We start from the raw sequence: 24739 nt of genomic DNA, 5'->3' as shown, positions 1-24739 counted from the left end.
TTACTCACCACAAAGTTATTGCATTTTTACATTTTTATGGAAAAGAGCAACTTAAATACTCTGTAACAATGCAAACAATGACAATCTTTAAACTGAATCTCCTTTAAAGCAGTGTTACAAGAAGGCTCACCTTACTGCACTGTAATGTCCAGATTTTTACACAGAGTGGCAACTTTCTCATTTGCTGTGTGTCCAGTCTGCTGTGCAAATTGATACCTATTATGAAAGACATACACAATATGACTGAGAAAGATGACACTTCACAACACTACTTGATGTGCAAAATCACTGTCTGTATGTTAACACAGCAGGTAAACATCACTCCGTGGTTCAGGCTGTGTGATTCTCACCTATTGAGCAAAGACACAAGTCCATTGGATGCTGTGATCACGTCCACCAACGCCTGCAGGACCTGTTGTGACAGCTCGGTGGCGCTCTGTCCATCACTGGTATTGACACGCCAAGCGCCCCTGTATGCTCATCTGCAGAGTGTGAGCCACTGCACGCAGTTTCTCTGTCAAACTGCGCAGATTGTCACCCCCCAACACTGTATGTCTATGCAAACACAAGAAAACAATGTTAGGTGCCAGAAATGTGTATTTAAAAGTTGATCTACTTTTAATTTTACAAGGCACTCTAAAAATTTCCACAGCTATTAACATTGCATCTAGTTTTTATATATATATATATATATATATATATATATATATATATATATATATATATATATATATATATATATATATATATATATATATATTTTTTTTTTTATATATATTTCTTTTTTTACTGCATGTACATTTATAACACTATACTTTGTTTTATACTATCTTGGCATTAAATTACAGAAATATTCTTTTTTTCTCTTTCGACTGACATAATCAATCTCTTGATATTTTTCCTCTTTTGAAAGTCATAGAAATGCTGCTGCTATGGCGGAATTTTGTTTATTTATTTAGCTGTTGGTAACAATTACAGAAAACGTTTACCCAACTACTGATGACTTCTGTGTCCTAAATAACTTAAAAGACAAATAACCTACATTTAAAAGATAAATGTGCAATATTTATACCTCCCTTTTACACTTACCTTTCATCCTACTCTGAAATGTCATGGCATTTTTTTCCTATCCTACAAACATACTTTCAACCTCAGCATAAACTACTGTCCTCATAACCCACCAAATCCTGATCTGCCTTTGGTCCATGCCTTGAAAGTTTTAGGTTTGCTAAAAAAATAAAATAAAAAGGTATTCTCTCTAGTAAAGCAGGAGCAGTTTAAGCCTGAATGTGCTGTTACGAAACACACAGGGAGTCCTGGCACCAACAGGTCCACATTAATCCTCCCAGCGGGCAAAACATTTACAGCACATGGAGCACATCCACTGTCAGCTCAGGGGAAGCTTCAGTCTACCAGCCAACAATTCAACACATTTATGAGCTGAAAATGAAGTGAAATGACTGTACTGTTTATTTCTTTAAACCGCACATAAATGCACACTATAACTCTATGATATTATACAGCTAAGATGACTGAAGACAAGCATGGAAGTGGAAACGGTTTCAAAAAATATGTCAGACACTTGTGGAAGAATGTTCCCTGAGATTTATCTGGAGTTTTGTTAGTGTTACAGGCCTCTGGGAATAAAGCTTAAGTCAGCAGGGTGAGCAACTCTCACAGATGTAATAAAACTCACAGACAGAGAGAGATGGTATACAGAGCAGTACAGTCACAGACTAATGCTATTAGGCTGTAAATAATGATTTAAGTCTTACAGCATTCCTCACCTCTATAACAGAGGCTCTAATACGGGTAGCAGACAGGCACTAACAAAAACTCATACAGATATACTTAATATCAGGTTATGAAATAACAGAAAGATTATTAACATACAAATACACCCCCGAATTCACAAATCACACACTCAAATACAAACCTTATCCTCTTTATAACACTCCATTCAGAAGTGTTGATTTAAATAGATGGTAATAATAAATAGGCTAAACTTAGCACTGAGCACGCCCCTTGGTATTACTTGGAATTATTTATTCTACTTGGGAGCATTTTATATAATTGTCCTCTCAAAGATTAAGGCACAAACACATACACACACACACACACACACACACATTACAAACTCAAGGGTCCTACCAAAGCACAGAGTTTTTCCACAGCCTCTAGTATAAGCTCCTGATGTCCGATTTTATGCACTCCAAGTTTCTCCAGTCTGGTAGAGGAAAGATTCAGCAGATCTGAGCCAGAGAGATGCCATTTGGAGAACGAGTACTGCTGTAGAGGAGCATCCAGACCTGAAAAATGCACAGATATATGACACAAAGGAAAATAAGAGTAAACAGCACAGAGAAATCGTGATGTTCATGAACAGTTCGAATTAACATCAGAATTAAAGTTCATCAAAATACCAGATGTTAATGGAAAATAATGGAAAATGTCATAATATAAATATTATTACAAAAATATTATGATGATAATATCAATATTAATATATATACACACTACCATTAAAAACTTAATAATACTGCTCTTTTAAACTTTATATTCATACAATATTATATTATTTTATTATTAATATTATATATTAATATAAGAATATTAATTGTATAGTTATTATACACATATTATAAACATAATAAGCACCACAGCTGTTTTTTAATACCTATAAAAATAAGAAAGTGTTTGTACACAAATTCAACATATTATAATAATTTATATGACCCTGAAGACTATAATGGCTCCTGAAAATTCAGCTTTGCCAACACAGGAATAACTTATATTTTACAATATATTAAAGCACAAAACAGTTGTGGTGCATTTAAAAAAAAATATATATATATATCTTTGACCCAAGTAAAATACAGAAAGAAAAAATTATGTCAGTAGGTGGTTAGAATGAGGAGAGAGACACCAACACATAATGAATGAAAGGAAACAGCTATATGAGGATCTGAAATACAACACTGATCAATCCACACATACACAAAAAAAGATCCATTATAATGGAAGGAAATGAGTGGCCCAGCATGAAAAAGGTGCCCAGGAGCCATCTGGGTCATGCACACTGAAGTTGTGCTGCCAGCTGTTGTTGAAAGTCATGTTAAAACACATACCTGCTGTGTGTTTACTTTAGGAAAGAACTTCAGAACCTCTATGTGACATGTTTCTGTTGTTGATTTGGTATGAACAAGGTAAAAAATACAGTTGAAGGTGCTAGATGGATCTCGTCAGCACATACTTACTGTAAACTACTGTATAGTGTGTCACTCAAGCAGTGAACACTGAGGATTTAAGCTTATTTCTCTGAGCTGATAAAACACAAAGATTTCGTGCCCTGAAGAAAATTCCTTTGTGTAAGATTTTTTACGCAACTATCCACAACTTTCGGAGACTTTTTTTCTATTCTAGATTCATAAGACATGCACAATCTTTTTAGTTGGTTTAATTAAACCATATAAATTAATTGCAGGGAATATAAAAGCTTTTTTACCACATTTTGCTTTGATGTTTTTATTAAGTCTTTAGAGGTCTCATACACTGAGAACCTAAATGATCACAAGACAACATTATACAAACACTTAGACAAACAAACAAGTGAGATAAGGGGCTCTATGCTATTTCTAATACAGTAGGTTCAAGGCTTTAACAGTATCATAGCAAAAATACAAACATAATTAGTCTACATTCATAAAGTGCACATTCTAATATTTTCATTATGAGTTCATTAAGCTTTTATATAAAGTGTTAGAAATAACTAACACAAAGGCTAGGAAAATTCAAGTTAATATTTGTTTTTGGAACACTGTTCACTATTAATTAGCTGCTTATTAACATGTATTTTACTATATATAGGCTGCTTATTAGTTTCTAGTATTTATATTAATCCATTATTCTACATTAACATATGTAAACCATATATCTTACTATATCTTATGCAGCAAATTAGGACTTTACTGAGGGAAAACTCTACTGTTAATAGTGAATAAAATGTATTTTATAACAAAAATGTGATTTTATGCTTTGATATTATGATAGAACTGTGGAATTCCTTTGTTTTGTCCAACTGTGTGAAACTGCTGAATTACAAAATTAACTTAAATGACAATATTTTTTCAATAGTGTATACACAGTAGTATTAAACATGCAGTTTAATTGTTTTGTATTTCAAAACCATTTAAAATTTGCTGAAACTCCTGTTTAATGGCATGATGAATTGTATCAACATGCCCCACTGTTGACAACATTTTCATAACATCATGTGTTCATAGAACTATATCTTTTTGGGGGCAATATCATTCAAAACTTTCAGTAGTCAAGGCTTTTAGTAGACAAATCAAAAGATAAATATTCACCGGACTAAAAAGACACCTATTTTCCTACTTTGCCGTATCAAGCCACTGTAAAGATGATAACATAATAGAAATATAAAGTAAAAACATAAATATAATATAAAGTTTGAAAATAACAGAAGTACTATACAGAATAAATATTAAACATCATTATAGTTATATAACATTATAGTTATATTGTATACCAGTACAAAAGTACTGTAAAACATAGGCTTATACATAATTCAAAAGCAACACACAAAATACCAACTAGTATTATTATGCAATACTACAGTACTAATGTAACTACAGTATAAATAGCCTACAAAGCGACACAAACACTATTGTAAAGTAGGTCTATAAAACAAATAACACTGGACGAGTGTTAAAATCAAACCACCAAACATGGATCATCAGATATGAGCGAGAGAAACAGAGACATGCGCATATAGCGAGCGATGTGGGCCAGTCTAGACTCGCGCAGTGAATGACAGCAGCATATTTTATCGCTCTGCATATGAGGCAAGACATATCAATAGAATGCAGTTTGTTAAGTTAAATCGCTTTTGTATTCACCAGCTGTGAGTCAATTTCGCGCGAGAGTTTATCAACAAACTAAAAGCGCTTCCTCATTCCACTACACCTTCCCTTTCCTTAGGGATTTGTGGTGTTCCTGATTAATTCTGCTGTATCTCTCTAACGACTGACATATAGTCACCTGTCGGTCGCAAAAATCACTGACACACAAACATAAACACAGCCTGTTACCTTTGAGCCACTCGGCGACTCTCTCGTTGCTCCAGGACGTTACGGGCTCCATGATCTTAGGAGCATGAATTCAAATCCCTGAAGTGGATCAGAGTAAAGAAAAGTTCATCCTTGTCTGCTTGGCACACCTTCCTCCAGGTAAAGCCGAGCTCTCAGCCAATGGTGTGCGGCGCTAGTGTCCGCGCGCACTGCGCCTGTCTCGGTTTGCTGGGAGGGGTCCATGAAACTTGTTCAGAGGCATTTCAGTGTCCAGAGACCGAATCAGTTTTCTCTGTTTGCTGGCTCCCACCCAGCACATTTAAAGTGTTTTGAACAACTTAGTTAACTCTTTATGGTCTTCGTTCGTCTCAGTCCTCTTTCTGGTGTTAGTAAAGTGTGGGAAACTATTTTAACCCATTAGATCCCATTTCTCCCCATAAATTGTAGTGTAGGCTACATGTATTTCACTGTTACAACTGGATATTTTCTTAGAAATTATTGAACATATAACAATCGTGAATTAATGCTGGTCAACAAGAAACAATAATTTAACATAATGTTATTATTTACATTGTTATGTTCCATTATTAGGCTATTTCTTGTTGACCAACAGGAATTTTAAGTAGTCTAGAAAAATGTAGGCCTACAACTTAGCTGGGAGAAATGGTAGGCTATGTAATGAATTAACATAGTTTGCAGTAAGGCCATTGTGAGAGGAAAAACATTCCAAGACTTTTGACTAAATCACCTTCATTTGCATTCTAAGCAAATGAAAAAAGCAAGTGCACTTGATGCTTGTATCGACATATAATTATAAATATTAACAAATTATATATATATATATATATATATATATATATATATATATATATATATATATATATATATATATATATATATATATATAATGGTCTGCTGGTTTTATCTGGTCTCCCAGCCTGGTCTAGTTTAAAATAGGATTTATGTTTTGGGATTATGAGAGACATTTTTTTTTTCCAGCAGTGCATTGTACTTTAATCTAGCGCCTCCTATATGTGTGATTGATGCAGTGTTTAGGTGATGTGTGTATATGCAAATAAGTAAAAAAAAAAAAACATTATCTGTTCAACCCTGGGGCCAGTTGCATAAACTCTATGTTAAGTCAGTGTTTTAAATACAAGTTTGACCAGCTAGCAGTTATAGCCAAAGGGTAATCAGTCTTATTTTTGCATTCAACTTAGACTATGCTTTTATGTAACTGAATATACATATATATTAGGGGTGTAACCACCGGCGGCGCCAGGGGGGGTCTTGGGGGGTCTCAAGACCCTGCCAAAAAATGCCTTGACCCCCCATTTGACCCCCCAGCCTCTTCCTGATTAAAAAATATATATATTCCGGATAAAGATCCAAAAATGTTTCTCTTCAAACTACGCAGAACAATAATAAATAATAATTATTTCGACATTTATTCATACACTGAACCGAGAACCGTTTCTGTCGGACGCGTCCGATTCGAGAACCGATGAGCTGATGATAACTGCTCATGCGTGATTCAGCGCGAAGCAGACTGACACAGAGCGCATCTGAACCGAACTGATTCTTTTGGTGATTGATTCTGAACTGATTCTTTGCTAATGTTATAAGCGTGGGTAAACCAAAGGCTTGAATGAAGGGCAATCATCGCCAATGACGGCATTACATCGAGCGCAAAAGAACCGGTGAACCATTTTCTTTTCAGCTGGTTTATTTGATCGAATTGTCCGAAAGAACCGGTTCACTTGAGCACCTGCTCCTTTGCCCCTTAAGTGCCCTTTTGTCAAAACTAAATTTCCTCAATTTTTTTTTTGTAATAACATAAACTTTTGTGAATGCCTGCCCACGCCCAATCATAATATTAGTACAATTTATTAATAATAATTTAGCCGTAAATAAAATGACCAACATGATGACCGTTCACCTGACTACGACCTCATCCAACCGGGAAGATTCCTCATGCTGCACGCGCATTTTTTAATTGCTAGAGGATATTTTCAACATCGTGGCAACTGGTAAGTGGTGTTTCATTCTCAGCGAAGTGATTTTGGTGTTTATTTACTTATTATTATTTTACAAGAACGATGTGATGTGAGAACATGCAGATACATTGTTTATATTGCTGTGTGTAGCCTGTAGTGTAGAAGTAACACTAGCGTGCTGTTTGAGGGAGAAAAGTTTCACAGGCATCGAGGGGTCTGGTCTTTTTTATGTTATTTGAATAAACTTTTATTATATTACAGTACTTATTTATTTTTAACACGTAAAAATAATTATCACAACACTGGTAAGGCTTATTCAGATTTTCTCATTCTCTGAATTATCATTATAAAAATAAAAACAATTCAGATTTTAAATGTGATGCAAATATTTTTCTACAATAGCAACAGTGTTTACAACAGCAAGACCACTTTAGCCTGTAAACTCAATAATATCTATCTGGAAATAAATGTAAAAATATCAATGTCAATAAAAATGCATAATATACCTGACATGAAAGTGCAGTGTGAAGGATATGAATAACAAATGTAGCCTGTCATTTGTTTACATTGCGAAGGTGTTTTTGTTGTTTAGTAGCAGAAATATGCAGTTATTAGCCATGTCCACTGTATTTTTTGTTGGTTTTCATGAGACCCCCCTTGAAAAGACCAGGACCCCCCCATTGCCCCCCAATCAAAATTGTCTGGAGCCGCCACTGGGTGTAACGATACGCGTATTCGTATTGAACCGTTCGGTACGACGCTTTCGGTTCGGTACGCGGTACGCATTATGCATACCGAACGGTTCGTTGGACTAATTAATTATATTTGAAAAAAAAAAAGAGAAATATAATGATATGCGTTCAACAAGGTAGCCCAATAACCCAAACGACGTAACAGGCAACGCCCCTGACACTCCCGAAGAAGAAAAAAACACCAACTTATATGTTTATGTTAGGCTACTCAGCAGGCGCTCGCTCACTCAGTACGCGCTGAAGGCTCGTTGCAAAATGGCCAATGCGTTTAACAGACTAGAAAAAGAAGATGACTCTCAAACATATTGTTTGAGATGCATGATTCCATCTATGAGCTGCTCGATCAGAGTGACATGAGAGCCCCTCCTTAGAACATTATTTGTAAATCCATGTTATGGTAAGTGTGCACGTGAAGTCTTTGCACACTTTCTGAAATCCACACTGTGGTAAGTTTGCACACTACACTAGTGCTCTGCATTCTTTCTAAAATCCTATATAGTGAGGGCTTCGCGCGGTTGCTTCATTGCTTCAAAAAAAAAAAAAACACCAGCGTGAATACTTGAAACATGTCAACTCGTTTACGCCGACATCACCTTATTGTGTCAGTATCTGGGAAAAGACGAAAAAAAGGAGAAACATGCACGCAACAAACTATGCCTGCAGCATTTAGACACCAGTATTATAGCTTACAGGGAATCCAAAGTGCACCCAAACACCAGACCTGTTGGTTATTTTAGGATCTTATATTTCTGGTCTGTTGAGTGAGCGAGCGCCTTAGGGTCCGTTCACATATCGCGCCTAAAAACGCGTGGAAAACGCTAAGCACGTCTTTCTCCTCCTTTCCAAAGCGCTCGGGCAGAAGCGCTCATGAGGCGTCTGTCTTTGCTAAGCAACAATGACGTGCTCTCTCCATGAGACGCGGAAATTTCAGCAAAGGGTAAATGGCTTTGCAGCTCTAAAAATCGCTTGCAGTAGCTCTGCTACTAAATTTATTTCAAAATTGCAATCCATATACAACTATAATCAGCTGTTCCTTCATCTTGGCTGAGTTTTCAACGTTGTTATGGGAAAGGATGAAGCTGATTGGTTAGTTCTTGTCACATGACCCGCGGTGCGCTTGCGGCATTCTGAAAAGTTGAGATGTTTTTGCATTTTGCTGTATCTAAAACGTATCGAACCGAACCGAACCGAACCGTGACATCAGTGTATCGTATCGAACCGAACCGTGAATTTTGTGAACCGTTACACCCCTAATATATATATATATATATATGACCAGTCTTAAAGAAAAGAATTAGCTGACTAACTTTTAAGACTAGTCTTAACCTTTTATGCAACCGGCACCTTATAAAACAGGTCTCAAAATCACCATGCAATCTTGGCTTCACTGAGCTCTGTAATTCATTCCTCCCATACAGATCCAACATATTGTAGACAAAGTGCGTCTCTCTTTGTAGTTTTAGATGCTTGTGCAATAAGGCAACATCACAGAAACCATAGGATTCAGAACGGATATGGAGTAGATGATAAAAGAGCAGCCGCTTCAAAAGCAAAGCAAGTGTATGATTTGATTTGCATTCTATTGTAGCGGATAGATGCGGGCAGGCATTGAGTGGCCTTATGAAATGTATCCTTGAAGCTCTTGAACTCTTTGATAATAGTTTTACTGAGTTATGGCGACACTGACTATACTCAGAGATGACCTGACGTGAATTATATTATTCAAAATCCTTTGTTCTCAGCCGGACTCTACTAAAGATTCGTGACCAACACAGTGTTCAAAAAGGTTGCATTTCGCTGTCACCTTTATATATTCGCAAAAATGGATGTATTGTCGCCCAGAGCTATATATTTAATTGTATATACGTTATATCCAGCTTTAATAGCAAACATACAGTACACTAACGTAAAGTGATATACTAGCAGACCTTAACTGTCTACTTTTTTATTTGGTTGCAAAATGTAAATATCGCCTAGCTTTAATCTGTTAAATGCAAAAAAAAGGCATTAAGATCAACATCATGATTTTCTGCTAAGATGCTTTGAAACGAAAAGTGCTATAGAGATACACTTAATTTTTTCAGAGAAAGAATTTGGCTGATATAATGTTTTAATTTAATTAAACATTTATTTAGTACCTCATTTATTAGAAGTGGACCCTTGGCATATTTTCAAACTGTGTATTGGTTCTCAGATCTGTTTAATTGAGGCATAAATGTAGACCTGAGACCCTGAGGTTTTCTTCCTCCCTCTTAGCATGCAAGGAAATAGCCAAATACCTTTCAATCTTTTGCATGTCTGAGCACATCCGGTTCTTGTGAAATGAGAAATGAGAATCACTGTTTTGCCACTATACTTGCCAAATCTAAATCCAGATAATCTCAGATTATCCAGAATTCCACACCTTTTCTTATGTATAAAAGAACCATTCTTTAGTATACAACATCTATACTATTTACAGATTCAAATATATTTGCATTAATGCCTTTTGCTTTATGAGTCCGTTTCTATAAAGTAAACAACGTTATTGATACACGCTTATATTTAGATGTTGACTTCTAACAAGACCTGATCCAATTTGTGTTTTTCATAATTAGTGTTTGCTGGATAATTTTCTCAAGATTGCTGCAATGAAAATACTAATTATGCAACGCAGAAGCAAGCAAATTAATTCACATCTGGAAGAAAGACGGAGTGAGGTCACTGATGAACTTCGCGATGGCACAGGAAATTCATACCTGCAACAAATCAAGCACATTCTCCACTCTTAGAGAAACTGTGCTTTTCAATTTAATCTACATTAATGGATTTAAATGGGTTGAAAGGTACTTTGCCTGGTTTTGAATAAGATTTGAAAGCAACTGTATGGTGTGTTTTGCATGCAAAATATGTTTAATGCACAAGACAAAATTTTGGAGGATATTCTGTATCTAGGAGACTCATAAATTTTTCTGCCTCTCGCTGACATATTTACAATGGCATTACATGTTTGAATAAAGGTATGCAGTTTCAGTGATGAATGAACTCAAAATAACATAATATAACTCATTAATGTGTGTTTCAATGGCATGATTTTCGGCTTTCTGTTTCTATTTGGCAAACTATTTATTCACAAAAATGGACTTTGGTGTGCATATGATACGCAATTGTTAGGTTTAGGAGTTTTATATGTATGCAATATGCATAGTATATGCACGTCAAACACATGCATATAATATGCAAGTATTGCACACCAAAGTCAGTTTTTGTGTATAAATAGCACATAAAAAAAGAAAAAAAATTGTGCCATTGATATATGCCATTTATATATTTTCATTAGACTGTGCTCTAATGAGTAGTGTATTCTTTTCTGTTTTTGCTTGTTTATCATATTTTATGTGTTTTTTTTACCACTAAAACTGTTTTACTATTTGTTGTTATGCTGCATGTTTCTCATGCAGCATAATACATAACACACTTCTAGTAAGAGGTAACCTAATTTTTTTTATCTCCTATTAAATATACTGTACATTAGTTGACAAATCCCTTAAAACCTTTACATCTTGATTGAGGAGCATTAAGCATGCACAAGAACTTTTGACACATAATTCTTGGGAAGGGAGAGGACCTATTTTTTTTTCTGTAAAATGATTGCTTTTTTTCTGGTCAATTTGAGAGAAGCATTAGGTTAACTAATCTGATTGCGAGTCCTTGAAAATGTAACGAAGTTCAAATGCAGATACTTCATTTTTGGAAATAACCCAACCCTTAATTCGTTATTTAATTGGATTGTCAACAACGTTTTCACACAAAATTGGATTAAAAATGAAAAATAGTCACATTTATTTTAGAAATGATAACTAGGTAGTGCTCACTGAAATGAAAAAATGCAATAGTAAAATCATGTAGCACATAATTCTTCACTATTTTTCAGTGTGCAATATAGGCCCACTGGTACTCTATTCTAATTGTAGACACATGCAAAACTATATTATATATAATTACATATTTTATGCTGCCTGCATGAGTGTATCCTGGCTGCTACATGCATTCTGTACTAATATGTAATCTGACTACACTTTTCTTTATTATAAGAACAGTAACTCTGAAGCGGTCTGAGGAGTGCCTCAGTACACAAAGAATGCTCATGAACACAATGGTGATTGCTCATAAATTTTCAGGGTTTGAACCTAACCTTTATAACACATGTTGCAAACTAGTACTGTATACTACCTGCATTGGGAAAATAGCATGCTAGCTAATGAAATGTCTATATAATGCAAATATTGGGTATTAATGCATACAGATTATTTACAAACTAAAAACACCAAATGCTGATTTTCTTTCGAATTGAGTGGTGTGAATTAGTGTGCATGTTCACTGGCATTATATCATTCAGAACTGCCATTAAGATTTTCATGCAGTCCAGTGATTATTCTGCCCAAAGCAGCTCCGTGGCTCCTGCAGTCTGCTTCATGCTTCATTTCTCACCCACACACACCTCCTACTGATTTACAACAATTTACATGCATATATGGGTGTGTGTGATGTAGTGTGGGTGGGAGGCGGGCGGGCGGGCGGACATCCTGCTGAATAGTCTGTGTGTGTGTTGAGTTTTCGGAAGGAAGCACATTGTTGTAGTTATTCAAGAAATAATAGCGAGCATATGCAAGGCTATTGTATGTATGTGTGCATGTTGGGTGAGGGGTTTTGGCATGTCTTAATGTAATGTGCACCTCTGCAATGCAATGTGTTACGAATGAGTCATCTTCTCATGATGCTAGAGCATAATCCAGGCATGGACTCCCTGAGGTCAATGGGGATGAAATTATGTAGTTCTTTCTCACAACACCAAGTACACACACAATTACTCAAGGAAGTGCAGGTTATTCCTTGGCAGCCTTTTTTTTAGGTCAAATAAATGCTGCATAACAGCAGTGTGGGAATATAAATCCCTGCTGCAAATAGTGTTAAAGATTTTGCTTAATCATTGACACTGAATGAAAATATGGCAAGTTTAATTAAACTAAACTGGAGTTCATATTTAAGTCTTATGTGTGTGTGTGTGTGTGTGTGTGTGTGTGTTTATACTTACATATATGAGGTAGTACAAATTAAGATTAAGATGCACTTAAATTAAATTAACAAATAAAAAAATACAATCAGATTCAAATAAATAAACTAATAACATAGTAAAGAAAGACATAGACATGTTGCATGTTTAAATAGCTGAGCTGCATTTTAGATTGTGTTTAGCTTGATAATTATCAAGTTGATGAATTCCTGAACAACAAATTTGATTATTTGAGCAGGGGAAAAAAACAACAACAATCAACAAGAGGGGAAATCATCAAGAGTGTTCTGGCTGGCCATTATTTCTTGCAGGCCTTTGCATCAACATCAATGACATATACACAAGACTTCCTGTCTGAACACATCTATATCTGTGTACTGTGGGAAGAAATGACACATGAGTTGTGTTAAATAGTCCACCAAAGAAGTCCAAAGGAAAAACAGGCAAACGGCCAATAGATTTCATGCACAGCTCTATAAAAACAGAGAAACAGTCTCACCGATTTATAGCCAAATACTGTAAACTACTAAAGATCCGCACTGTTATCTATCACCGTCCTCTAGGTGGCATTATTGAGCACTTATACACTTATGCCATTAGTAATAAAAATAAAAAACCCACGGAGAGCTAATAAATACATAAAAATATGTTTTTAATGTTCATGGTTCAAACAAAGTCTCTTATATTTCCTATGACTTTTTCTACTATGAAAAATATATGTTTTATATAAATGTTATGTAATGTACTTATAGGTGTTACATAAAAATATTGCTCAGTCTGAATTCATTCAGCTCCTACTGCCTGTATGCATCTACTGTAATATTTCAGTAATGTTCAGAATGTGTTTTAAACGTTCCTTTTTCACATTCTTTTCAAGGTCAAACTAGATTAATTTCTAAACCCTCAATGCTGTAAAACACGGGAAACTGCTTTTGGTATGGAACAAGGAATACCAAACCAGCCAAATAAAAAGTACAACATCTTGCATTACATCTTCAGGTTTCAGGATTTTTTAGATATCTGCTGTTGTATTAAGAGTCTCTTGCAAGCTCTCTAGACTAAATAATATAGAGAGTCACCTTGCACAGAAAGTCATGGTGTTCACACTCTAAAGCAGAGTATTTGCTGTTCTAGCGGATGCTTTTGAATCAAAGAGACTTTGAGTACAGTAATTGTAGAGAAGGACTGGCAGGCAGATTGCCAGGTTCTTACTGAAATAGGCCAAGCTAGCAGTAAAGAGCAAGAGAATCGAATCCATGGTATATCTGAGTATGTGCATTTGATATCTGTGTACAAAACTGCTATTTGTACTGCTCCAGTATAGTGCTGAACACACACACAGACACACTCAACAGAGGGTCATGAGTGTTTGTATTGCCTATGGTATATTTTTGTGAAAAGATTAATATATAATTGACTTTATGTCCACACTAAGAAATGTTGTTGAAAAAGGCCTGAGTCTTAATGCCTTTTAAAAATGTCACAGTTTAGCCTGACATAGCCCTACATTATAAGTAGTGTATTTTAGTGCCATTAAAAGCATTTTGCGCTTTGTGCCATCATTTTACTCAATGAAACATGGTCCTCTACCATGCACACTCCATATCCACCCACTTACCATCTCATAAAAACGACCATTCATACTCTGTTTTACTCTGGCAACAGATTCACTGGCACGCTGGCAGGTCTGTGGTTGCCAGTGGTAACCAACAGTTGCTCTTCTCTGCTCCCTATGAGAGAATAAAGAGTCAAGAGGTATTGGCATTTCACTGCCTTGTCACAAATGGGCAAGCCTACAAGTCAGTTACAATTGACAACATAAAAAAGCAATCATGGCATGATGGAAAAGGGGATAGTCTACTTGTGCCAGCACTGGGGATACTCTATTACATCGATCTCTACTTCTGTTGGTAGTATTTTAATAAAACATGCTTGGTATGCAAGGCAATGGTTTGCTTTCCTGAGTCCAGTCAAATGCAACTTTTTAAATGTAATGTTTCTTTATAATCAGCTTGTGCCTAACTGATGGTAAAGTTTAGGAAGTCATGCAACCATTGCATTTGATTTTGGGGGGGGGGGGGGTGGGGGTTACTAGTACAATATTCTTTGAAGTACCATGTAAATACCTTTGCACATTAACATGGAAAACATTAGCAATATTGTATACTATATTTATGTAGCTAACAAAGTTAAAACCATCATAACAGGATAGTTTTTTTTTTGAAAGGTTGAAGCTTCAAATATTTGTTATATGAAAAAATAACTGCAATAAAGTTTGCCAATTAATTCTAATGAAAAGTTGTACTTTTCTTATACATGTATTAGATTACAGAAATTACAATATATAAATTATTGCCAATGTACACTATGGAACTTTTGCCCCACTAGCAGCATGTGTTTTGCGGCAGAACATTGTATTGGTTGTGCTTCGCAATAATCAATTTAATCTATCTAACCTTTGTTCGCCCCCAGGAACCGTGTGAGACACTTTCTTTTTAATGGATGGGTGTTTTGTATTTAACTTCTTTTGGACTGATGCACTGCAACACCATCTGAGTGCCATCAAACAGCTTGAAAGATCCAAGTCAATTATGAATATAATTCGAACTGGATTCATCTGAAAGAAGGAAGTCATATACATCTAGGATGCCTCTCTCACGTGCAGCTGGCTCAGAACTCAATTGCTAGGCTTTCAACTGGTACCAAAAAAAGAGACCACATTACCCCTGTATTGGTTTCATTGCATTGGTTACCGATTCGATACAGAATCCAGTATAAAGTGCTGTTTACTCTTGGCACCAGGGTATGTTTCTGATTTGATTAGTCTACATCACCCTTTGAGATCTTCGCTCCAAGGATCAACTGTGTCTGACAGTTCCTCGATCGTGCTTGAAATGTAAAGGAGATAGAGCTTTTGCCGTGAGCTTCCGCTGTCCTTAAAACAATCTCCTAATCTAGGGTAATTTTAGAGGATGTTAAAAACGTATTTATTTTCTATGGCTTTTAGTAATGTGTTGTCAGATCTAAAGTATTTGGATTGTATGTATTTTTTATTTTTTTTTCATGTACAGCACTTTGGTGCCCATTGTGGTTTTTGAAATTGCTTTAGAAATAAATTTGAGTAGAGTTGAGTTGAGTAATCTATGGGCAAATTTTCATTTTTGTGTAACTGGCTGTGACCTTGCAGTATCAGTAAGTGGCCAGCGAGGGGCGTCGGTGGAGGGGTGTAGGAGAAAGGGGCTGGCCGAGAACTGTCTTCAAACCAATGATCGGCTGAAGCTCATGCGCTTTTACACTGTGGATTCGGTTCAGAGCGGAACACACTGACAGCATCAGATCCTCTTTTCCTGTCTGCGCGCACGCCGATAGTAAGTGTCAGTTGACAAACCATCGTATGACAGTAACATCTTTTATTTCATTTCCTCGGAGGGGACGCGTTTCATCGCCGCAGACGCACGGCGCATGTTCCTCTTAAACCCAAGTCCACCTGTGCGTGTGTGTTTGAATGACTGACTGACTGACTGGGAGAGATTTGTTCATTTCTAGGAACGGGGCTGTGCAACTCCTCTTCATCACCGGACCGAGAGGAGAATCCGTCAACGTCATTTAATCAGGAATAACTGCTTCGATTTTTCTACGGAGTGACTATGTGCGTCCTGTGCAGATTGTGAGAGAAAAAAAGTCTCCCGTTTGCTTTCTGAGCCAAAGGGACACACCAGGTAGTTCCACAAGGGAATACACGGGATCGGAAGAAATCCCCGTCCGATTTTGAGTTCTTGAGAGAGATAAGAAGGAGCGTAGCCTACACAATGCCACTTGCTCAACTGGCAGAACCATGGCCCAAAATGGAGCTGGTGCAGTTGGAGACGGAGGTGAGAGGTGGTGAAATCACAGCACTAAAATTAACTTATTTAATGTGTCATCAGGGTTACTCTATCCGTGCCAGAGGTCCACGTGTCTGTCGTGGGGAGTTCACGAGAGAAACGGCAATCATAATGAAATGTGATACTTTAAAATAATTGTAGATGACTAAAAACTGGTGCAGAGTTCTGCAGGTATGGTGTCTTTACTCGATGCTCTTTTGGAGCGCGAGCATGACGCGCCGCGTGAAGTAGCGCAGGTGAGATGTTTTGTAACACTGGAGGGTCATTCCACAGAAAGGTGTCCCACATACAGTAACCATGTGTAAACAATGACTTTAACGATGAGAAGCCATCACTAACTTTACTATAACTTGTTGCAGGGCATTTTATTTTACACCAACATAAACCCAGAAACTTTCTTAATGTGGATACATGGCTGGTCTCTAACCATGTGTTTCCAACCAGATTATTTATCAGCAATGTTGTCATCCAGACTCCTTTTATTAACAATTCAATTGAAAACGTAAGGCACATGTGTCTTTTTAACGTAATTTTACCTTAAAATTTTGTTAGATTTGTCAGTGATGGATGATTTGAAATACTCAACTCTGCTGCTATGATTTTGCACAGTAGACCACACAATATGTTTAGAAATATCAACAATAATTATTTTTTTCTACTGTACACCTTACAGTGCCATGGTCTTGGGAACAAGGCTAGAAATGAATAAATTAACTGCTAAACTGTCAACCCTGTTAATACGCAAGTCATAGCTTTAAAGCATCCATGCTTTTTTTTTTCTTTTTACACATTTTCTTGAGGTTATATAATGAAGCATATTAACGGTTATGGCCATTTTTCAAAATCAGATTTTTTTTACATTAAAAATAAACATTTTAAAAGGCACCAGTTTTGTGGAATGACTCTGCAGCTTTTCTCCTCTTTGAACTCTAGTTGAAGAATATTGATTTTCTTATGTTGTGCTCAGTGAACCAGCTGTTTTCCGGCGTTTCTCTGTGTGCATTTTGTCTTCTCCGAGGTACATGTGAAATGTCAAAAAATCGAATAAATAATACAGAAGTCTAAGGTCATAAGAAACTCTGGGAAATAGTACTTTCTGAATTATTGTGCGCTCTTGAATTTGTGTAGCCAGACTTTTTGTGGTGTGTGGTACAAAACTGCTGTTTTTTTATTTTTTTATTGCTTTTAAAACATCATACTGTAACAATCTCAATAACAGCCACATGTTTGTAATAATTCACCTGCATCTGAAGTATAAGATAAACTTCTGTCACATTTAGCATTAATACAGTGAGATGGGTTTATTTTTCTTCAAAAGGTTTACATTTCCTTTTGATTTGCAAAGATATTTTCAGACATGCTGGTTTGAGGAATCTTATCTTTTGATCACATGCACAGACCACAGTGCTAACAGCTCTGAGAGCTAAACTCATGCTTCATTTCAGTGTTTTACTACAGTAAACTTTCAGCCGTTAGCATTGCACGGCACTGGAATTTGCTCCAGCAACTTTGGCTGGAGGTCAACTTTATAACTATAGCGCAAGCTGAGACGATATGGCCTGTGAGGTCCATGATTAATGAGAATAGAAGAAAGATGATGTAATTTATTTTCTTGCTCTCAGACTAATCTCTGCAAGAGACATGTTTTATAGTCTTTTGTTCCCGTCATTGTAATCTGTTCAATTTTAAGCTTAAATGAACTTTCCTTCTCCCTTGCCTTCCGGTCGCTCACCCCTTTAATGGGTTCACCAATGAGGCGACAGCAGGTTCCCTCCAGAAACACTTTCTGTTCTTCTCAGTCCTTTGAGTGAAATTCTTTCTGGAGATGAGAAAGCGAGGCAGAACGGAGCAGAAATGAATCTAGATTCATAAATTTTGCAGAATAACTGTGCTGATTAGAATCTTACAACAGCATTTCAGCAAGTACCACAAGTCTGTAAAGTGCTTCCTGATGTAGTCTAGGCCAAGTAAGTAGGTACTATAGGAAAAGGATACAACTAGGTACAAACCACCTGAATTGTATAACAAATTAATTTCTGCTTCTTGCTCACTGTCAGTATTTACATATTGCCAATGCTTAAAGGGCCTCTAATCACACATTATGTGGAATTGATGAAACAAGATGCCTGGAAAACTGTCGCCACAGTCTGTGTGCTGCCATATAAAGTGCATTTTCACACACATTGTTGCAGTTCAGTTTTAGACTTAGAAGCTATATTGCAGTTCCTCATATAGTTACTGGTTGGCAACTTAAACACTTATTGCTCTTAAAAAAATTCCCAGGCATTTTGTTAAATGTGAGTTATTTCTTTTTGGGTTTTATTCAGAGCACCTGCTGTTTAGCTTTTTGTTGGCTGCCATGCTCTCTGGGTTCAGCAGTGATTTGTGTTTGTAATCATACATGCAACACAAAGATGATTCGTATCATTATTTCAAAAGCCTGTAGTTACATGGAACCTGGAGCTTGTTCAACAAGGGCTTTTAACCCTTTGGAGAACAAAGGATAGCATTTGAGGCTGTATTCTTCTATTAAAGGGCAGGCGTTCTGTGTGCTCTAGGAGTCACCAGTTCTGTTCTCGCTCCATCCTGTGAACCCGGGAGCTTCCCAGATTTGCTGGAAGTGTGTTGACGGTATATCACAGTGTATGAGGCCCGGTCTGTTCCACAGGGAGGGGTTATGTTTCACTCAGAAGAGCCAGTGTAACCGTGTCCTACGAGCCAAGCTGTGAGCTTTGAACTGAGATGGAGCCATAAAAACAGAATTCAGACATTAGTTTTGGTGGATTCATGTACACTGATCAGATGTTCTCTGCTCTAGAGGCTTTCAGTTTCCTTCATGAGTTCTAAAAGTATATTTGAAAAGAATATTAATCAAATTCAGTCCGATTTCTCTCACTTGCTTTCTTGCTCTTGCATTTCCTTTGTAAATACCATACATACACTGCCACATGCTTCCCGCATATGTTCCTTGGGAATATCAGATTTTAAAACTGTGTTTCCGGTCTCAGCTGTCGATTCGTGCAGCGGTTTGAAATGTGAGAAGGCATAGCAGCGCATGACGGCCGAGAATATGGAGATGATGTGATCCGGAACTCTGAACTAAAAGCCGAATTTCTTCCTGTCATCTCTTTTTAAATCCCTGCCACCTGTGAACACCAGTCAGAGTCTCAATCTTTGAGAGTATTAAACATTTATCTTTAATTCATCACAGAGTTTTAATGACTCCATTCTTCTGTGATTTCTTTGTCTTCCTTTCCCTTCATCTTTCTCCTGCTGTCTGTTTCCTTTCTTTTAACCAGGGCTCACATATTCTGTCAGACCTTCATCTTTGGTGTGTCACATTTCTAGTCGTTCAGGCTTGTATAACTGCTCACTATGTAGCCTTGCACACTTGTCAGGTTTGACATTGAAATAGACACAAATGTTTTTTGTGTGCATGTCAAATGCCTGAATCATCAGCAAGCTGACATTTCTGACTCATAAAGTGTTTTTTTTATTTTATTGAAATGTATTTATTTTCATTCATTCATTCATCCATACTTTAATTCTTTAATTTTCTTATACAGTGGTGGCCAAAATTATTAGAACACATTTTTTTTTCATTTTCAAAGTGAGCTTTGAACATCAGTTATCTATAAAAAAAAAAAAAACTGATAAGGAAATATGAGCTCCGCTTATTTAAAACTGCACTTGGTTAACGCAAAATTGTAAATTATTACAATTAATGGCAAAACAAATGTTTGGAAATGTAAACTGATATTTCCTACAGACACAGTACAGCATAAAATAGAAATAGCTAACTTAAAACCAGCTGGTGAAATAATTTTGGCCACCACTGTATTTCCTTCCTTTATATATTTATTTCCTTTTCATTTGTCTTTCTTTTACATTGCCCCGTACCACTCTCTCTTCTGATATCATTGGTGTGTATCCCCTTCAACAGCATCACCTGATCTGTAGGTTAAAGGTGAGATTTCATAATGGCCTAGTTGCATGCTCCTATCGCTCTAAGGAGCAGTCTGACCTATTCAGGGACTTCAGAAGCATCTAGAAACTCAACTCCCACTTTATCTGTCAGTCAGTTGCATTCTGAAGACGTGAGTCACACATAGGGACAGGCCTGTCTTTTGATATTGGTTTCTTCAGGGCTTGAAAAAAAGAGTTTCTTCTCTTCACCTATAGTCTATATTTTTCCCTTAGACTGTTTTTCTCAGTCTAAGGGAGCTGCAGAGTTGATGTTTGACTGGACTAATATTACATCATGCAAAAAAATCCAGAATTTTTGAGCAAATACGGAAAGTATGTACCTGCAATTTGTTTAGTTTTTTACATTAGTGGTTATGTAAAAAATAATCTATATCCAAGATAAGCCAAATACTTACTAAAAGAGAAAAAAATGACTGTAAACCTTAAATTCTCAGATATTTTTTACTTGAGGAATCAGATTTTCATTGGACATCAAGTGGTGACCCAATTCAGCACCTGAATAGTTTATCAAAACCAAGGTCAAAAGAAAAATGTCTTTACAATCAAACATTGAAATCCATTAATAGCATCATGAGCCGTTAACATGACACTTTCTGAATTGGGAAACTGGCATTTCTAAAGTTCTCTTTAAATTTGATGGTTTCATGCTTTTGAAAGCCATTTATTCAAACCACAAAACACATTGTGGTCATCACAAACCAGATGTAGCCTTGCCAAGGGAGTTTTTATTTAATTTATTTTGTTTTGTTCATGCTTTATGAAGATGAACATGTCACACAAAATGTCCATGTTTGCGTTTTCTGATTTGTCTTTTTTACCTCAACAGTTCTTTCCCTTTCCTCTTAAAAGATACATCTATGTATTTTGCTATGTGTTTTATGGTTTGTGCTTCTTTTGTTTTGTAGCAACCCTGTCTATTCTCTCCTGTCATGCACTTGTTTCATTAATGGCCAAGTCCAAAATACAAGGCTTTTAATTCCATTCACTTCTCTTTTCTCTCTCTCTCTCTCTCTCTCTCTCACACACACACACACACACACACACACACTCTTCATCTCACCTCTCTGAGAAACATTTTGGTCCCAATTACTTGCATGCTATTTCTGTAACAGGGTCACATTATGAGAGAGAAGTTGTTCATTTTTTGCAGACAACTCTTTTTGTGCTTTCATTTGCATTGCATTGTCAGGAAAAGAGTTTCAGGGTCACGTGTGACCAGTGGCCATAATCTGTTCTGTTGTGTTTTCGCTTTAGTGTGTTCATGCATTTTATGTACATTCCAGCTTCTTGATCTTTTTATGTGTGTTTTCTTCATTACGTGTTTTCTTCCATAGTTTGAGTTTGTCTTTCTAGAAAGCCAGAAGTTGTGCCGAAGTCTCTATGCTGTTTGTCCTTTTAACCTCCTTAAAGTGCACACATACTTTAGACATTTCCACATGCTATTTTATGGCTTTCTGTTTTTGTTTTTTAATGCCATCAATTTGTTTTATTTTTATACTTGATATTATTATGTCTCTGACCTTTCACAAAATTTAGGTTAACAAATCTGTTTCATTCTCTTAGAGAACCTACAAAAAACACAATATATCATGTTGTACATCTTGTATAAAGATTTCAATAACCTGGATTCACTAAAGTGTTGTAGACATTAAACGAGTGCAGTGTTAACTAAGCACCACTCATATTTCCTTATCAGTTTTCTTTACAGATAGCTGATGTTCACAGCTCACTTTGACACAGTCTGTTAGTGATTTATGTAACTGCATATCAATTCTTATGTAATTCAGCTTATATTTTAAAGTGGGAGTTCTGTGCTGCTAGTGTCGTAAAAATAATGATTTTTTTTCCATTGTTTGGTAGATAGTCTCGGTCCAGACTTATGGCATTGTTTGCAAAACATTTTTTAAAAGCGTTTTTTCATGAGAAAATCTTATAAATCTTAAAAATCTTATTTTTTTGAGATTATTGTTTTATTTAATATTACTTGCTTCATTTATTTAGCTAAAACCATATGCCAAAATGCAATTCCATGGCTACCTGTATTTTAAGAGTAAAAAAAAAAACTACTGTATACAGGCAATGAGGAAACACAAAATTAATGCCCATGACTCCTGATGATATATTGAGTCTCCAGTTATAGCAATTTATGCCCTTTTTTGTTTGTTTGTTTGTTTGTTGTGCATCACAGTTGGAGATGGTGTTTGTGAATGGCCAGAAGTCTCACTTGTCACTTTTTGGAGACAATGTCTGGTCTTTCCAGTTGCCAAGGAAACTTTTATACCAGACCTCCTGTGCTTATTGTCGTCAAGAGTGACATTGACTGTAAACCAGAGCTTTTCTAAGATGAATTTTCTGAGCAATTTCAACTTCCAGAGCACTTGAGTGAATCGATCTGAAGTCAGCAGTAATGAATGAATCCTTGATCTCTGTCTGCTTTACATTTTTCCCTGAGCAGCCAGAAGTGTTTTCTTCCTTCCTCCTATTCTTTTTATTTTAGTCGCTTTCATTTCCTTCTCTTCTGGCTCAAGGTTCTGTATTGAATGAAATTGAAAGCGATAGCCTGTGAAGGATGTGATTCTTGTGTTTTTCTGCCGGGTCATGAGAGAATTCACTGTTTGAACTGCAGAAATCAGTCAGTCGTGCAGGTAATCTACAAATTCAGAAAATGAATAAACGGTACACACATTCTCTCTTAGTCTTCACATGTTTCATTGTTTGTGAGAAAGAGACTCTATAGCACTTCATTGTGTGTTAAGAAATAAATGTTGAGTTCTGATAAATGAGTTTTTCTAATGGAAAAAGGAAGGGGAAATAGCATGAGGAAGTTCTGTCTACATGTTTTTATAGAATTTACATGTATTTTACATATATTTTGATTCTGGGTGGTTGTGGTTTGCTCAGGCCATCATCACATACAGTTCCTAAATGCAGACATTTTATTTTTTTGTGTTCTGTAAGGCTTTTCACACTTAAACCTCTGATTAAAGTAAGTTTTGGCTAAATGTGTGCAGATCAAACAATGCGGTTGTTTGCAACAGTAAAACCAATAATACCTCTTTAAATATTAATGCACTTTGTAAAGTCGCTTTGTCTTTACTTTCAGATTGATGTGTTTAGTTTCTGAAAAATCTTGAACCGAAATAACTTTTGTTGTATATGTCAGACTTTTTAAGACCATCAAAACAGTATTATTATAAGATTGTGACTTTTACACTGGATTTAAAGTGTGCAATTTGAAGTATGATTAAACCTTAATTAAATACTAACCTAGTAAAAGTAAGTATAAACAATGAATAATTGTAAATGTCTTTGAACGTGCAGTGAAATCTGTTATACAGGAGAATTACATTTGAAGACCCAGCTTGTTAGCAGAATAGATGCTCAAGCACATTCACAGAAAAGAACGTGTGTATGTGAGTGTATGAGGAGCAAAGCCTGTTGAAATGCCCCGGAAGATGTTGATTATGCTATCTAGGCATAACACGCTTTTATGATTTTGACACCACAGCTGTACATGCATGCACACATGCTGTGGCAGTTCTCACGATAATAAGCCAGAGGATCCAGCTGTAAACATGCCTGAACTGTGTTTATGTACACTATTTTGAAGGCTAAGCCTCTGCAATTATTTTGCATCAAATTAATGAGTTACTCGATGGTGAAGAAAAATAAACCGGTTTAATGAATCCATTCCCACGTGGCACCTCATGAAGTTTGGTGGCTAGTTTTCATATTAACTAGTTTTGATGACTTATTATTAATTATGGAAAGTAGTAAAGAGCAAGAAGTTTAACTTTATACATATATGCATGAATCTCTTTCTGCTTCTCTTTCAGAACGGGCAGAGCACCACTGAGGATGGGGTCACTTCAGCTGTTAAGGTAGGACCCAGCTGACCACACTTGCAAACACACTTCCAGATGTTCGGGACAGTTATAATTTTTTTTTTACATCTAGAAAAACTTATTTTCCAGCA

The 24739-nt window shown here is 36.2% G+C and overlaps 1 protein-coding gene across 1 annotated transcript; it reads right to left on the bottom strand.

Annotated features, from left to right (window-relative positions):
- Positions 1-523: 523 nt before the first annotated feature.
- LOC113080365 (connector enhancer of kinase suppressor of ras 3-like) lies at positions 524-5337 on the bottom strand. Its single transcript, XM_026252530.1, has 3 exons — positions 5112-5337; positions 2152-2309; positions 524-555 (listed from the first exon to the last, which is right to left on the bottom strand). The coding sequence occupies exons 1-3, from the start codon at positions 5161-5163 to the stop codon at positions 535-537; spliced, it is 231 nt and encodes a 76-aa protein (XP_026108315.1). The 5' UTR covers positions 5164-5337; the 3' UTR covers positions 524-534.
- Positions 5338-24739: the final 19402 nt, after the last annotated feature.

Source organism: Carassius auratus, unplaced genomic scaffold (assembly GCF_003368295.1).
Source record: "Carassius auratus strain Wakin unplaced genomic scaffold, ASM336829v1 scaf_tig00031049, whole genome shotgun sequence".
NCBI classification, from domain to species: domain Eukaryota; kingdom Metazoa; phylum Chordata; class Actinopteri; order Cypriniformes; family Cyprinidae; genus Carassius; species Carassius auratus.
This window is presented reverse-complemented; position numbering and strand designations above follow the sequence as displayed.